The sequence below is a fragment of the Triturus cristatus genome, chromosome 5_2 (genome assembly GCF_964204655.1).
Source record: "Triturus cristatus chromosome 5_2, aTriCri1.1, whole genome shotgun sequence".
Lineage (NCBI taxonomy): Eukaryota > Metazoa > Chordata > Amphibia > Caudata > Salamandridae > Triturus > Triturus cristatus.
The window spans coordinates 710,294,433-710,312,080 of NC_140588.1; the positions used below are offsets into that span (position 1 = coordinate 710,294,433).

A 17,648-nucleotide genomic window follows, 5' to 3' on the forward strand; every position below is an offset into this window, starting at 1 on the left:
GTCATTAGGCTGGATTACCGGGTCAAATCCTCCGCTAGGGTTACTGAGAGAATAAAGGGGTTTAAAATGGGCAAGCCAGACCTCCTCACTGAGATTGGGGATAATAGCAGGGCTGGAAACTGCCGTGCCAGTTCGAACAATGTTCCAAAAAGCCCTCGTGTCACGATCTGCTAATGCTTGCTTCATATTTTGCCACCTTAGATCCTCCCACTCAGATTTTGCCTCCTTAATCAGATTTTTGTAAAAGGCCCTCGCAGCCTGGATACTAGACTGTGTGCCGTTTTTTACCTCTTTAATCAGGGCAGTCTTAGCCAGCCTACAAGAACTATTGTACCAATGCTCAGGCCTTGAGACCCTTGGCCTTGGGACACTAGAACTGTAGAAAAAGCCAACCAGGCCACCGAGGAGTTCCTTAAGAATTTTCTGGAAGTCGAGGAGGTGGTTCTGCCGGATGTCCCCATTGGGGCTCAAAAGGTGGGAAACCGCCTCCAGGGAGCAAGTGACACTGCTATATAATGCTGCAAGCTTTGTCTCATCGGTCACGACCCTTGCCCACCTAATCCGTCTACCTCCTGCAGCTAGCACCAAGTTCTCACTATTTGAAGGTGTTAGGCCCTGTGGGACTCCGCTACCACCAATGTTATTTACCAGTTCCAATGTCAATAGGTTGTGATCACTATCGACCCTGGGAATAACAGAAAAAGCTGCTAAGTAGCCCCAAAATTCCACATTCACCAGGATGTAGTCGATAGTCGAACAATTCCCGGGTCTATTAAAGGTGAAAGAACCCGGTACATCAGGACAAAGTCTGCCATTGCAAGCCCTCAAGGAATGTGCAATGGCAAGCTTGTTGATCTCAAGGGCTAGTGGGAGAAGACGTTTGGCAGGATAGATGGTAGGATCTGGAATTTTATAGTTTTCGTCCTCATCACAAGTAGGAGAGGGAATCCCAAGGATGGGTTCAAAGTGACAGTTAAAATCCGCACCTATTAATTTATGAGACGCAGGGGGAAGGGAATGTAATACATCATCTAAGGCACCCAGAATCGACAGGCCCAACTGTACCGGATAGGGACGCAGGTAGACATTTAGTACTACCAGCGAGTAGCCGGCAGGGAAGGTAAGTAACAGACACAAAATATCAGGGGACTTTGAATCTACGGGCTTTGCAGAGCAACCTAAATGGGTTGCAACCCAAACAACTAACCCCCCTGAAGGTCTGCCCCTGGCGCCTTGGACCGCAGGAACAGGAAAAGATGCGTAGCCCGCCCTCACTGGAATGTGCCGTAGCCATGTTTCTTGAAATTGACAAATATCATAATTGTCCATTAACTCTCCCCACTCAGGGTCAGAGAGTTTGGACTCCAAACCCGCCACATTCCAAGACCCTACTAGAGGTCTACGTGTAGGAGTACAGAGGGAACTGGCCACCAAGGGGAGAGAGATGGGGGAACAGTGGGAAGCAGTATGCTCAAGGGGGCCCAACTCAGAGCGCCCTTCCGTGGAGCTATTGTTCAGAAGCAAAAAAGAGGTGGAAGTGAGTCCTATCCCGGTGCCAGGTACAGCCAAGGAGAGATCCATCTCCACACCATGGCCATCCCTGCCCAAACTTCCCCTCGTGTGCATGTGCCTTCCCTTGTTATGCCTCAGGGATAGTGGTCAATCCACGGAACTAAGCACATCAAAGCGGTTGACAACCGGGATATTGAAGTGGGAATTATGAGAGGCTTGGTGGAAGTAGGGTAGTTCCACAGGGTTCAGAACATTGGAATGGGGGTAAAAATACCCCAAGTGACAAGTGTCAATGGAACCTAGTTTAAACTTCCCGCCCAGATCCAATATATGGCCGACTACTCTGGGGTCCCTAAAATTAATTAGGACACAATCCCCACCAATGTCCTTTGGTCGAGTCCCTAGCCAGCTAACCCTGTGAACAAAAAGGATCTCCCCTCTACCAACCCCATTCAATGGTCTATTTTTAGACAACCAGTGGATGACTTTATTTTTTAGTTCGTAATATGTTTCCCCCTTAGCATTTGTTAATGGAGGAACTCCTGTGAGCACGATCACATAGGGTGCTGCCTCGGGGGGGAGCTGTACAAGGGGAGAGGAATCAGCCAGGCTCCGTGGAACTGAAATCCCACCCAAATTAGAGGGAAGCCTACCCCCACCAGGGGTCCGTGGAATAAGATCCTTATTACTGTGGGACTGGTCACATGCTGGTGGAACAATGGAAGCTCGGGAGATGATCGAGGGCATAGGGGGACCAGCAGAGGGAGGAGGGGGAGCTGGCAGCACCAAAGGTGGTTGGACTAAAACAGAAGGAGTAGGGTACGAGGGGGAAATAGACTGACCCTGTAAAGTGGGATTGTTAATCGTGGCTTGGGTGCCAACACCCTCCATACTACCAGGGTTATGCAGTAGATCGTGATTTGGCTGCTTCTTCCCAATACCTTTAGTATTGATTAAGGATACCAACCTGTCGATCTTAGATGACAGGGTTTTTAAAAGAAGGTTTAGGGAGTGGTCTATATGCGACTGTAGGTCTATTAATAAATCAGAAGCCCAGACCGGTGGGTTAGAAATGGGAGGGTGTTGGGCCAGAACTGGAAGGGCAGGCCTAGCTGCAGAGGGGGCAGGATGTATGCTCCTTTTTTTGGTTTTCTGTTTTTTTTTCCTTGGCTTTACCTGCTTCTTGGGGGCCACCATGGAAACCAAGTAGGATGATAATGGGCCGACTTCCGCTTGCTCAGACTCGTCTAATATTGCCTGAGCACAAGGTAGGTGGGTAAAGGAGAGCAACATAGATGACATAGATTCCATGTCCACCTGATTTAAAGATGAATCAGCCAAGCCGTCAAAAGGGGGTGCCGTAGTAAATGCAGGGGTAATGGACAGCCGTCTTTCCGTGTTTTCAATGGCTGTAGCAACCACCCCAATTGTTTTCTGCAGCATTTTATCTATAGCTGTAAGACTAGGGAGCGGCGGATTTGAATTTGCTAATTGTCTAGTCATAGGACGACTCAATGAGGGTTTAGAGTGTTTCCCCATAGTTCAGGTGCAGCCTAACAAGCTGGTATAATGCGAGAAAGAACCCCTATACAAAGAGATAGCTAAAAACTAAACAGTATTTGTTAAAAGCTAGAGCACTCTATGCACAGCTTATGGCTGAAGCTACATATAAGAACAGAAATCAAATAACCAGCGGAAAATAAAAGTCCAGAGTAACCCGGTGTCCGCGGCCAAGAGTTATGGCCCAGCCCGGCCTCCTTCGGCCTGTGACGGGCAAGGACGGGCCCGCCCTTGGCCCGGGCTTCGCCCGGGCGCCGCCCGCGCGCGTCACGCGCTGCGAAGGCACCAGACGTGTTATGTAGGGCTCAGGCGCGCTCTGGTGACGTCGGGCAATGCGCCGAGCCCAGGTGGAGCTGGGAAATGTAGTTGTTAACAGCCGTTCCCCTCACGGCGGCGAAGAAAGTAGCTGGGGGCAGGAGAAATCGTCCGTTATGCACAGCGTTCCCTTCACGATGGTGAGTAAAGCACACACTCACACTCCAACCAGTTTAAGCGCGTCCCGCGCTGCGGAGGCACCAGACGTGTTATGTAGGGCTCAGGCGCGCTCTGGTGACGTCGGGCAATGCGCCGAGCCCAGGTGGAGCTGGGAAATGTAGTTGTTAACAGCCGTTCCCCTCACGGCGGCGAAGAAAGTAGCTGGGGGCAGGAGAAATCGTACGTTATGCACAGCGTTCCCTTCACGATGGTGAGTAAAGCACACACTCACACTCCAACCAGTTTAAGCGCGTTTCCTTGTATTGAACCGTGTTCTGAAAAGCCAGTTTACAATTCGTTTGAATTTATTGTATTTTTTTGTGCTCCTGCTCACATAATGTTTAAGAGAAATCCGTATGTATTTGTAAAAATATCCAACATCTCGTAAGGCAAAGATTCGGCCCTGCTGTTATGTTTGTGTCTGATGTCCCAGACCAAAAAGCATCCCCTTTTATGAACTGGAGCATTCTAGCACAGCAAACCCCACCAGAAGAAGTGAGAGAACAGACTTATTTCACAAGCTTGCAGAAACAATTATCTAGTCGAGGTCAAGCTTTAACCAGTGTACCTCAAATGAAAGGTCTTGGTACAACAGTGCCAGTGCATGTTGAGCCAAAATTGTATTGACAAATAATTCCCTAGTGTACAGACAGTGAAAGATTACATTTGTGAGATTATAGACGAGGCACTATTGGGGTAATGTTTATGGTTTCTAGAGCATTCTGTTAATCAGAGTAGTTACAATTACAGCATATCAGACACAAAAACGAATCTGATTCTACTTGATCATGCCATATTATTTTTTCCACAGTTGATTCAGATGGACCTGATGTAAATACTTGACATTTGATGTCATACAGAAACAGGCTCTGGCCAGAACTGTTTTTCATTCTATATGCACCCATTGTATAATCATCTGTGAGAGACATTTTTTCTACTTTTTTCACTTAGAAATATTTCAATGTATTTCGGAGATCCTTTTGTCTTACTTATTAGGTTAAAATGATGATTGAGTGTTGTGTTCATTTTAAACACCAATAAAACTAGATACAGCCTCACGGTTTGGAGGTATTGATAAAAAGATTTTGAGGTAAACTCCACTCCATCAATGTATTGGCCAAGACAGTACAACAATATGAGAGATAACACGTTTATGATTAATAGCCACTTACAGGATCATTGTCATGATGTCGAATTTTCATTGTGCTTATGCACGCTGCACTTAATAAGTAAAATGAGGTTACTTAAAACAGGCCAACCAAGATAGTGTCTGAGGACTGGAGTTCATGCGTGACGAATTCCACATTAGATGCATGTTACACCTACATGCACATCATCTAGAATGGACGAGTTGGGGAGAGTCAGATGAAAACATAGAACATTGTAAGTAGTTGTCCGTATGAGAGAAATTGAAGTTTGGAACTTAGCTATAGAAATCTTCTTACAAATATTGTCCATTTACCGTACTAGCAATCTGGTCACCTCAAAATAAGAGGACTGAGTTTGGCAGTTTGGCAGTGTGGCTAGGATTATGGAATACACTTTTCAAGTTTTTATTGCTTGGAGTTTTTGGCACCAAACCTCAAGGCTTCACCTGGGAAATGTAAAACGAGTATTCAACTTTGAGGTATCCTCGTTGACTTTAGCATCTTGCATTACCCAGATGAAGGATTTGGACTTCCATACAAGAGACTAAGTTCTAAGATAAGACTTGATTGCGTGACGTACTAGGCTCATGCGTATAACTTGAAACAGACTTTCACCTCAAACTCATCTTCTAAGAACAAAATATGATGGACAGGAAATCCTGGATAGATTTAGTCTTATAAATGACAGTAATAGTTTTTTACAGAAAATACATTGTTTTCCGATTTGATCTTAAAGTAACAGTAGCCAGTAATCCAAAATTAATAAATTTGATTCAGCTGAATCGAAGTTTATTCTTTCATAAATAAATCAATCATGAGTCTCAAAATCAACAGTCAGGTGAATTGGGGTTCATACAAAAGGAATAGTCAATAGACATGACGCCAGATGCGGAAATAGGAAAAGCAGGTTGATCTTATGGAACCGTTTGACCCATCACACAACGCCAGACCCTCCTACATCAACCTCAGCCTGAACTTCCACCAGCCGACCAGACAACTCCGATCTGACTCTCTCGCCCATGTACCATGCAACGGCGGAGCCTAGGTGGAGGTTGTTCTTTCTCCTACCTAGCCCCCATGTCCTGGAATGACCTCCCACTCCACCTCCGACCCTACCCCTCACTCGCCGACTTGAGGAAGGGACTCAAGACCTGGCTCTTCGACTAGGGCTCCCCGTAACTCGGCTGCCTGGATACCTCCCAGGGTTATAAGACTTGCTTTATTAATACCGATTGATCCCCATACTTCCCCCTTTTTCATTGCCTCTCCTTGGCTCACCTTCTTCTACATGTCCCAACCCGTAGTGTCCCAGGATTGTCCATGTCATTATAATCATATGTGCTGCCAGAAAAAGAGATATTAGTATAGGTATGTTTTATGTTATCTATACGTGTTGTGACTACATTGGGCACATAATGGTAAAAACTGATTTTGCGCTGTTTTTGCTGCTTTGTAATGCACATCCGAACTCCCTCATTTCACATTCAAAATGGAAAAGGAATGTTTACACACATCAATATCTTGTGTCTGATGTAGAACTCTAACGTGGAGTGAATCATGCGTGCTTTATTCCTGATTATGCAAGCAACAATCATGCTGTAAATTGTATTTGCTCTGTTTTGACACATTGTTGTATTGTGAGTGGTTTGTTTGGTGTGGGGGGTACATTATTTCGATTTTCAACATAAATGTATATTTTTCTAAAAGCCGCCAAATTTGATATATTTTTTTTCTTCTTGGACAGGAGTTTGTATTTGAAAACACAACACAAAACACCGAAAGAAAAAGTTCGAACCAGTCTTTTGAACAGGTAAAAACTGCTTAGTTACTTCTGTGATTTTCAAAATTCTTACAGACCCTCAATCAATGTGTGTTGCAGTGGATTTAGGCTCAATAGAAATTTGCAACGAATCTTAGAAGTGTCTTCGTTTTAAGAGAGAGCCCTGAAATCGTTGCAGCACTGCTGGGCGCCGAAGGAATGTTTCTGGGAAGGAGGAGGGAAGTGATCTGCATGGAAATACTGCACGACGTGGGATGCCCACGACTCGTTTCACTGTAAGAAATGAAGCAACATTTTACAGGGCTTTTTATTTCGGATTCCTTCTCTCCTTTGTTTTTCGGTTACTAGCAATGGGTCTGTAAAGCACCCGGGTTAATTCACTACAGGTACCGCCCATAGTTGATCACATCCGAACATATTTTTCATTGTAGAACAATATCTAGTTGAGGAGTGGGCTGGAATAGGCATGACTCTTGTTTATTATTATAGCCTCTGTTGTTCGGGTATGTTTTTTTTCATACTGTACAATGGTTTATTTTGGGGGTTTGCACGCTTGCCTTTCGTTTTCTGCAAGCTTTTCGTTTTCATTTACAATATTATTCGAATTTGGTGAATGCAGTAGTCATTAATATGGTCTCAATGTATAATCACGAGATGCAGAAGGCCCAACGGCCTCCTGTGCAACAATGTCCAATCATCTAATCTCAGTAGCACGTCTTTCAAATTCCATTTTTATGTAGCAAAACGTGTTGGGATTGCGAACAACATACTGTACTCCCATTCTTCCCAGCGTCTACCCAGATTCCTCTAAACTGCATCCAGTCGCTCCATATTTCGAGAGGCTTCTGGGGGCATCTTCTGGACTTGTTTGGGTATTTCAAGCGTTATGCAATAAGCACCCAACCTTCCAGATCGAAGGAGTTTTATTTCCGAAATTCTTGGCTATATCGCTTTTAGCAATGACAAAGCAATGGGCAAGAGGGACAATTTATATCTGTTGATTTCTCTCATCACCTCACCAGAGTGAAACTCTGTCCCCCAGTAATCTCTCGGCAGACCCATATGGTAAGAAGAAAGTCTTCCATCTGGTCGCCACATTACTCGTCTTCTGGGATTGAATCTGTGCAAACCACCAACATTTCTGTCTGATGAGATGTGTCCCAGGCACATATGCCAGCCGGACGACGCAGAATCGTGTGGGGCCATCTGGGCCATTTGCCATTCTTTATCCACGAGCGGTGCCACATCCCACTCCATGTCCGCATAACCATGTTAAATGTATCGGGGGTATTAATCACCAGAGAGTGATAGATTGACAATATATTGGGTCTTTCCATGTCTCCTATTAACAGTTTAGCTTCAAGAGGGTTAAAGGCTGAAAGATCTGTTAATCATTTGGTGCAGAGACATATGGCATGTCGGAGGAGAAGATATTTAAAGAACTGGTATTTTACATGTCTTAGACTGTCGGCATGTGAAGAAGCGTAGGACTGGAACAGACGTCATGTCATCCAGCCTTGAGATTCCATTGCCATCTTGCTCATGAAAGTCCTGAAAAGCATGCACTTGGCACAACATGTTTCCCATCCACTGACCACAGCTGTGTTTCCTTTGTCCGTGTGTCTCGCCACCCTATCACAGTCAGGGTTTCCTGCTATAGCTGTAGAACAATAATTGTCGTATTGGAAAGGGAGGCCTAATGGGGTTGTTCTCCAGTGTATAAAATGTAATAGGTGTATGTGTCCCATCATCCATGTCTCAGTCGCTAAGGCAGGATCGGTGCATAAGCTATTAAGGCATTCTTTTGCAATTTTCAGCGTGAGGGCCAATAGTATAAAACAATATCTGCTTCCCTAACCTTTCCTTCTAATGGAGACTTAAAAAATTTCGAAAATGTGATCCAAGGAATGCTTCTACACACAAAATTCCACACATAAGGGGGTTGAAGCATGTGACGAGGTCTTACAGTACCCTGTACAAGCAATTTAAAGTTGATATAGGAGTCGTGGCAGGGAGACTAGTTTACCAATGGCAGCTTGGCCCTGTAGTAATAGAATAAGGGAGGAACTAAAAGAAGAGGTAATTGCGCAGCCTGTCTGGTTGGGGGGTGGGGGGGTCATGTTTCTTGGGTCTTTTCAGTAGTTCTGTTTACCACTAAGTAATAAAACCAGACTCTGGCAATTTAAAGGTTCAAACCCATTGGGGATCTGAGTCTGCAGTGGCTAGGCCCAAACCTTCTGGGGTACGGGAGATAGATAAATAGATTGTCAGTGTATAATGATATCCTGTATGCGACTCCTGGCACCCACTCAAACATCTATCTTCATCTGGAAATCAATCTTAATCCCCTCTGCTCAAGGCTTGATGGTAGGGCAAACAGAGCGGACAAAGGGCACCCCGTTCTCGCACCTCTATAGACCCCTGTCTGGTGACCATATAGATCTGAAAGTTGCCCGATAACACCCAGTCTACCCTAAATCTGTCTAGTAGGTATCTGTAAAGGAGGAATGCATATCGGGGGAATTTGGGCCTTATGTTCATTTTCTCTAGGAGTACCAATAGGTAGTCTAACCCAACTGAATCATAAAGCCTTTTCAAAATTCATCACTAGGAAGACCAAGGGGCCATCTGGATGGTAAACCAGCGCAATAGCATTGTGGGTGCATTTGATATTATGTTTAGTATAGCATTAGGGCTTATCTATGCTAGGAATACATTGCCATAGAACTAAAACCGTAATTTCTTTAGGATACTCCTAACTGCAGATTCCTCACCGTATATTACTCCCAGGCACCAGACAGGAGCTGGAATCTTTTCTTATCAGGGCTTCCATGTGTTGCTAGGTGGCACTGTGCAGCTTTGCGCTGCTTCTGCATCACTGGAGAAGCGGTGGAGCCAAATATTGACTCCACCCCTGCTCGCTGACATCGGTTGCTTTTATTCCACTCCTTGCGCTGCAGATCTGTAGCTCTGCTCCCAATTTTGTCACCCTTTTTACTCCTAACATACGGAGCAGGAGTATGGGGTTATCATAACAGCCGCCAGTTACAAATCATGGAAAATAAATTCATAAAAAGGCTACTGATGATTCCAAATAATGCCCCCACAATCTTTTGTCATCATCAGTTGGGGCTTGACTTTGTAGAGGACTGTATAGATATTGCCCCCCTGCTTTTATGGGTTAAAATCTGGTTATCGGACGAGTTGGTGTTCGCCAGAGAGATTATAAAAGACTGAATTAATCTTGATGGAGCACTAACTATTCCTTGGCTCCGATTTGTCAGGGATGGCTTTTACAAGCTAGGTTTAGGACATTATTTTGATTGCCCAGCTGATATTCATGAGAATGTGACAAATATCATAAAAGAGGCAAATTCCATAGGGGCAAACATACGCCGCTCCCAACCCGAGGTAGCATGCCCCCCTTGTTTATTCCCTGCTCAGCAACAATTTTACTTAATATTCACTATAAACACAGATACACGATTTTACCTAACAAGATTTTGTTTACTTACCCTGCATTTTTTGGTGGCATTTCCGAAACAGACCGGGTGGATAGACAATTTGGTGCCCTGCCCCTGTGATAATCAGGCAGTCCAGAGCACATTGCACTTTATGATATTTTGTACTCTCTATATAGAGCCAAGAGGAAATTTAATAGTCCCGATTTTAAAAGAAATTAGGCCATGTTCTTATATTGAAGGTTTTAATTATTTGCACTCTTTGGCCACATACAATATATGCATTAGGGTTTCCAACTACATTAAAGTTGCAATGGCTATTAGAAAACGGTATCAGTGATTGTAGCGGAACCCGAACAGTTACATTTTTTTAATATATAACCTAAGTTATGATGTATTTTTATGGGGAGGGCTGCACATTGCCGGGGTATTAAGTGCCTCGTAAAGCATATGGCATGTCCATCTAAAGATTGAAATTTAAGGACTGTATTTTTATCTTTCAGCTACTTCTTTTTTAATAATTGAACCGTATGAATTAGCTTTCATGTTGCTTTGTAAATAGGTAATTGGAATTATAATCTGTAATGCCGATCTTATGCACTTTTATAGATTTCTTTTTTAAACCAAATAAAGTTACTTTGACTTGACTTGACTTAACTCCTGAAAACTATTTTCAGTGTGCCAAGGAATAATGTCCCTACCGAAGACTACAGGTTTCAAATCATGCTGTGTCAATGTTGCTCTCAAGGTCCTCTGGTATGTCAAAGTCCAAATGCATACATAAAAGGGAAGTGGGGCTCAACCCTATTCCACAAATCTGAACTTAAAGAGAACCACAAAGGGGAAACAGCCACTACAACGCGGCCGTTTCCACACATACCCTTAACCACACATGCATTACAACGCATGCGTGGTTACCACGTATAGCCTTTACCACGCATTCCTTTACTACAAGATACGTAGTAAAGGCATGTGTGTTAAAGGTACAATTTAAAAAGGAGGTTTGGGGGTCTCTTCCTCCCCCCCCCCCCCCCAAAAGTGTGCTTTTCAAAAAGGGGGCTTGGGCGGTCTCCCCCCCCCCCCGACCCCCCCAAAAAAAAACACAACTGCAGAATTGGATTCTATTTTGTCTCAATAACCTGGATCTCCAAAAGCAATAGTAAACCCCACTCCAAGAACGCTCACCTGGTAGTCTGCACATACACCTCCCCACGGCACTTTTCAAATTCAGTCTAGCCGCTTTAAACGCAGGCTCCCAGAAATGAAATCCGCTGTCAACGCACGTGGCTTGCATAGCAACAGTTATAAACCTTTCTGCAGTTAGCATGGTTGGTGTCTTCCAAATTTAAAAAGTGCCCTTCGAGGACACCGTACTGCAGAGACTTTATTATCAACTAATAACTAGTCTCGATACATGTTTTTTGGGACTAGACTAGGGTGTAGCAAAGGTAGCGATTGGTTGCTTCAAGTCCAGCGAGACTGTTGCCAGTCAGAGAGACCTGCCCTATTTTTCAGTGGTAAAAAGCTGGGCGGGGCCAAAGTGTTCCGGTCCGGATAGCGGGTTGGACGTTCCAGGCTGCACTTTCTTTGTAAACGTTCAGTGGTTGGGGCAATGCAAATTCTAAACCGAGATGGATCTCGTGCAACCGAAAGGCACTGCCACCGGTTTAGTGGTCGGGGTAGATGGTACCCCACAAATAATTTATGTGTATTCTGATTTGCCCATAGTCTATCGATATCCCTTTACGGTGTTCGTGGGAGAGGGGGGAGCAGTTAAAGAAATTGGGGCAGGGATCATAGATAACCTTTACCATGAATATGCCATTATCATGCATGGTTTTACAACGAAAATCTTTGTAAAGGTATGCGTGGTAAAGGCATTTTCGTGGTAAAGGTTATGCATGGTAATGGCATTCGCGTTGTAACGCATGCGTGGCAAAGGCATGCATTGCAACGGAATGCGTTGTAACATCATACAACCACCACAAGGGCCTTCAGTCGAGTTGCCATCGCAGACCCATCTTCAGCACCGTCTGACCCCCTGGGCCTCACTTTGGGCCCCTTACCAACACTGGTACATGCTTCCACTCCAGCTCCAAGATCTGCGTAGGTCCTTTCCACGTCAACACCAGTACAGACACCACTGGTGTGCTATGTAATTGCAAAAGTGCAGCCAATTGTCATGCACCCTGACTCTGACCTAGTACCTCAAACAGAGCGTACAAACCAGCAGAGGCTTCCTTATCTTTTTGGTTCTGATTTAGATCAAAGAAAATACCAAGATGAGGATTCTGATGGTGATGGGGATGGCTTTTCTCTCTGTTACATGGATGCAATAGGCTGGTGAACTTGTCACCTCTTGTGATGAAGGGCTTCACTTGACACTTGGGCCATAATTGGAAGAAAGTGACTCCTTTGTAGTGGTGGTCCAGATGGCAACTGAGGTTCTGGTTTTGCAACTGCTTTTAGTCGAGACCAAACTGACACCCTGACTGGCATTTTTCAGCTGAAGCCAGCTACTCTGAGCCCTTGATCCCTTTTAATGGGGCCCTCACTTACATCTTGATGGCCACTTGCTCAAAGCTGTGTTCCTGTCAACCAGTAAATAGGCCGGCGGTTAGGTGTCATAAACTGACTAGTTTTGATCCTGATTTTCCTACCAAAAATCTTACTCCAGAGAGTCTTTTTTTTTTTTTTTTTTTTTTTTTTTTTTTTTTTGTAATCCTCATTTTGCGATTGAATTGATAAGGAGGTTTCTGGAGTCTGATGATCTTTTCTTTCGTTAATGTTTGCCTTCACAGTCCCGTCACTTTCTGAAAGAAACGTTGGAGGAATACCCTTTTGTTGTTTGATCCATCAGTTTTACTCCAATTACCCTTTATCGTTTCCCATATTACCATTGGTTAATGGAGAGGAGCTAGCCAAAAAGACTACTCGGCAGAAATCATTTCTGCCTGGTATTATGGTTTTACGCATTAATCATTGGATTTATTATTTATGACCCAGAAAAACATTTAAATACTTTGGAAGTGATTTTCCCAGATTTCCCAAAAATCTGTTCTCTTCGTACGGCCCCTGTTTCTATCAAGGTTATTGATTTTAATGATGTAGTTTAACCAATTTGTGTAATTTGGAGTGATCGGTTTAACCCAATTAATACAGATTTCTCTCCGGGCTAATAGCATTAAAACAAAGAGTAAATCTTCCTGTTTTTTATTTAATTTGTTGCTATCCGCATCTATACCACTAAGAATCCCAAAAAAGATAAGAGAAGTACTTACAGTTATGTTGGTTCTTAGAATCTTATTCACGGTCTTACCAATCTCCTCCCAGTAGTTGGTTATTACAGGGCATTTTTGAAACATATGGATGTCATCCGCTCTTGCTTCTCCACACTTGGGACAGAGCTTAATACTGGAACCTTTAAATTTAGACAGCTTCTTTGGAGACCAATACGCTCGATGTACTGTAAATAGGTGATTTCTTCTTAGTGGCGCTGATTTTATACAGGACCAGCATTTCCCCATAGATTCTTGCCATATCCTTTGTAAATCTATCTCTTGATCTGGTATAACTTTTCTCCAAGTTTTTTCCGGTATTAAGAAATCTTCTTCCCCTGATTCAATTAATGTCCAATACCACTTTGATATTTCTTTTCTGATTGGTGTAATTCTTATCATTTCATTTTCAGTAGTCTCATTTCCGATGTTTTCTTCTTTTAGGGACTTTGCCCAATTTGATAACTGATAATATTTAAATTTCGATATCTTACCATCCGTTTGTTCATATAGTAAGTTCCAAGGGATTATCTCTTTACCTTTTAGTAGCTGTCCCCATAGTATTATTCCTGCTGTTTTGAGTGGTACTGCTAGGGAATCTTTTAAGCATTCCGGTAAACCTGGAGAATCCCATATTGGTGCTTTTATACTATAATACGGTATATTTGCTAAACTTCTTATTTGAAACCAAAGTCTAGTGGCATTGTGTAGAATCTTTAGTTTTATTTTTTTGAAAAATTTTGGGTGTCCAAATTTATACAGGAAATAATCGGTGTTCTCCGTCATACTTTGCAGGAAACTTGGGTAATATTGATACTTCCTTAGTAAAGATCTAAAATTCTTAAATTGGAAGGACCTGTAATATTCAAATAAGTCAGGACTTGCTATCCCTCCTTGCTCTCTCTTCCTCCTTAGTCTGTTCCAGGCTATTCTCGTTCCTTTGGAGGCCCAAATGAAACTTGTAATTTCGCCTTGTATTTTCTTCATGGGTTCTTTTTTAAAATCCAATGGTATGGTGTTAAAAAGGTATGTAAACTTTGGAATAATCGACATTTTTATTACGTTGGATCTTCCCAGGAATGTTAATGGTAAGCTTGACCATGTTTTTAATATTCTTCTCATTTCTTTAGCGATTATCATTAAATTTAGCTGCGGGACTTTGTCCAATTCTTTAACTAAAATGACTCCTAGATATTTTAATTTATCCCTACTATATGGCGAAATTGGATTGCAATTCCAACTCATTGTTTCAGTTTTTTCTTTGTTTGTTAAGTAGCCAGAAATTTTTCCAAAGTCGCTCATCATCTTGTCCAGTGCTTGGTAGGTATTTTCATAATCGGTTGTGAAAACCATTAAGTCATCAGCATATAATGCTATTTTCTTGGACCAATTTTGATATTTAAAAGGAAGAATCTGCGGGTGATCTCTAATCAAGGCGGCCAATGGTTCGATATAGAGGTTAAAAAGTAACGGCGACAGTGGGCACCCTTGCCTTGTGCCACGTTGTATTTTAATGTTGTTGGTAAGGTTGCCATTGACTATTATTTTAGCTCTTGGGTTCTTGTATACCTCTTTTATGGCATTTGCAACGTTCTCCCCTAGATCATATTTTCTTATTGCTTCATTTAGGAAGGCCCAATTTACCCTATCAAACGCCTTAGCCGCGTCGTAAGTGATTATAGTTAGAGGAAGTTTTTTGGAAGTGGCGATATCAATTGCCGCGAACAGCTCATGGGTAATTTCGTGAATTTGCCGCCCTTTTATAAAACCTTTCTGGTCTGAATTAATCAATCCAGGCATGACCTTGGCGAGTCGTTTTGCTATAACTAAAGTAAAAATTTTATAGTCACAGTTAAGTAACGATATTGGTCTATATGACTCACAGATCTTTGGATTTTTCCCAGGTTTTAAAATGATGCTGATTATCGCGTCGTTCCAAGAGTCTGGAATCTTTTCATGATCTATATATATGCTGTTCATTAGATCTGTTAATTTGTTAACTAGATAATCTTTTAATATTATATAAAATTCATTTGGAAGGGCGTCTCGTCCAGCGGCTTTCCCTCTTTTTAAATTATTTATTACTTCTTCAACTTCCTCCGGTTTAATTCTTTGATTTAGCTCTGTCTTTTCTTCCTCTGTTAGTTTTGGAAGGAGGATATCTTCTAAGTATTTTCCAATTTGTTCTTTAGTTGGATTTGTATCTTCTTTATATATACTGGAGTAATATTTTGAAAACTCTTGTCTTATTATATCGTCTTCAAAAGTTTCTAGCGGTTGTTCTAACATCTGGATGCATGGTATATTATTCCTAGATTGTTCACATTTTGTTTTCCATGCCAATAGTTTTCCGCACCCTTCCCCGTATTCATAATCTGCTAGTTTACTGTTTTCCCATTTTTCTCTCACTATGTTCTCTAAGAAAATTTCTAGCTTTTCTTTTAATCTTTGGTGTCTCATCTCCAACTCTTCTTTTTTTTCCGGGGAAATTTCGTTCTCTAATTGTGACTCCAAGTTTCTGATATCCAGTTCCATTTTATTAATTTCCAGTTTCTTCACTTTTAATTTATGTGCTCCCAAACTAAGCAATTTTCCCCCAGAGAGTCTTGTGTTTCAGGCCAAAAACAGTAAAGTGAATCCCAATGAATTCCACACAAATCCTCTGAATAGGAAATCCAAGAAAATTGAAGCTTTGGCAAGTGCATGTTTTCCTCCACCAGTATGGCATTGCAGTCGGTTAATGCTGTTGACTTACTTTACACGCATGCCCCATGGGACATGGCCAGCGAGATCTTGCCGGCAGACTCAAATGACCTTAGAGCCTCTTTGACTTAAGCAATTCTTAATGGATAGGACACGGCCAACTATGTAATCCGCCATGGTTTAGACAATACTGATTGCCTGAGGTGGACAGTTGACACCCAGTGTTGTACTTTGTCAACATGCTTGGATACACCCCACAGGACTTTCTGACAATGTACATGCCTCCCTCATGTTAAATGCCCTTTGATAGGTCATGCTTTCTTGATGAGAAGGCAAACTGAGTTTGGCAAAGGCTCCTTGCTCTACCGTGCACAATATCTTCCATAATCACCTATAGGGAATTGGAAATACATTTTATGGAGGACATAATTGATCTCAGTGTGATAACTGGCTGGTATAACATCTGGAGCAAAACAGGTTCGAAATTTACTAAAGCAGTCATTACTGATTGTCTCACCCTTGAGTAGTTTAGGAAAATTCCCTGGTTGGCTCAGATTTATAGGCTAATGCAGGAAATTGATGTGGGCTTTAAAATCAAAAATCCAGTTATTATTTTACAGTATGGAAAAAAGGAAATTAAAGCCATTTTTATGAATAAACGAGTAGCCATGAGAGAGACCAAAGAAAGAAAGTTTCAGTGATGACATTCCTTGATGAACCTATGCGACCAGGGCTGCAGGGATATCTTGTAATGGTTTCCGATGTCCCAAAAAGATTTTATCTTACAAGGCTTTGACTAGGCATCACACACCGTCTTGTGGCTAGCCTGAAAAGAGACGCATGGTCTAAACGACTTCCTAGATGCCCGTGTGATGGAGTCTCTGACCAAACAACAATGCATTTTATCTTATTTTGTAAATTTTATTGTAATGTTAGGAAATGCTTATTGCGCCCCGTACTACAATGTAAGAATGTTTTAGTCCATCAGGAAGCCTACAGGTTTCTATGCAGCCTTGAGTCTGATCTTATTTGCTCTGCTGTCAAATTATTTATTAGTGGTGCTATAAGAGAAAGGAAAACTCTACCTCTGTACGATAAACTGGTACATGAATGTGAATAATATATTTGAAAATACTATTCTATCTTTTTAAAAAGTGTATACTCTTATCAAATGTTTTTTACTGCTGGATTTTATACATTTTAGTAAGAAATTTATGAATGTATTTTAGTTATGCTTGCTTTTTTTATTATCAAATTTGAAATCGAATAAAGCTCTTTTTGACTTTGAGTGCTTTAAGGAAAGCATAGCCACGGTGCACTCCTGTGGTCTGTTATCCACCAACAAGCATTTCCAACACCAATTCGAAAACTTTAGAGGCTAATGCAGAGTTAACATACAGATGGAGACAGACTCTCCAACTGGTACACCAGTCACATCAGTCCTTTCGATGCAGAAGGCGCTGTTAGAATGCCAGGGCTATTCCTGATCGCGAACCAGTTGGCAGGGTTCCAGAATGGTTGCAGGTAGTACCTGGCAGATAATGAGTGGAAGCTACATCCCAAAGTGGCACAGGGCATCTCCCAATAGCCGGGAGGAGAGTGGGGGCTAGCTAGATCTTTAGCCACTGTTGAATGTAAAAAGATTTGAGAGTTGGTTTTTCTGCAAGAGCACTCGTTAGGAGATGTGTTTTAGCTAGAATGGAATGGATGACTCCTGCATGATTTTCTACCC

General features: G+C 42.4%; 1 protein-coding gene across 4 annotated transcripts in view; it reads left to right on the forward strand.

Annotated features, from left to right (window-relative positions):
- POF1B (POF1B actin binding protein) overlaps positions 1-17,648 on the forward strand; it is a 261,114-nt gene that overhangs the window by 114,820 nt on the left and 128,646 nt on the right. For all 4 annotated transcript variants that reach the window (XM_085607805.1, XM_085607804.1, XM_085607806.1 and 1 more), the window contains exon 6: positions 6,439-6,504. In XM_085607805.1, coding sequence (XP_085463931.1) covers positions 6,439-6,504 — 66 coding nt within the window. The remainder of the gene's footprint in view (positions 1-6,438; positions 6,505-17,648) is intronic.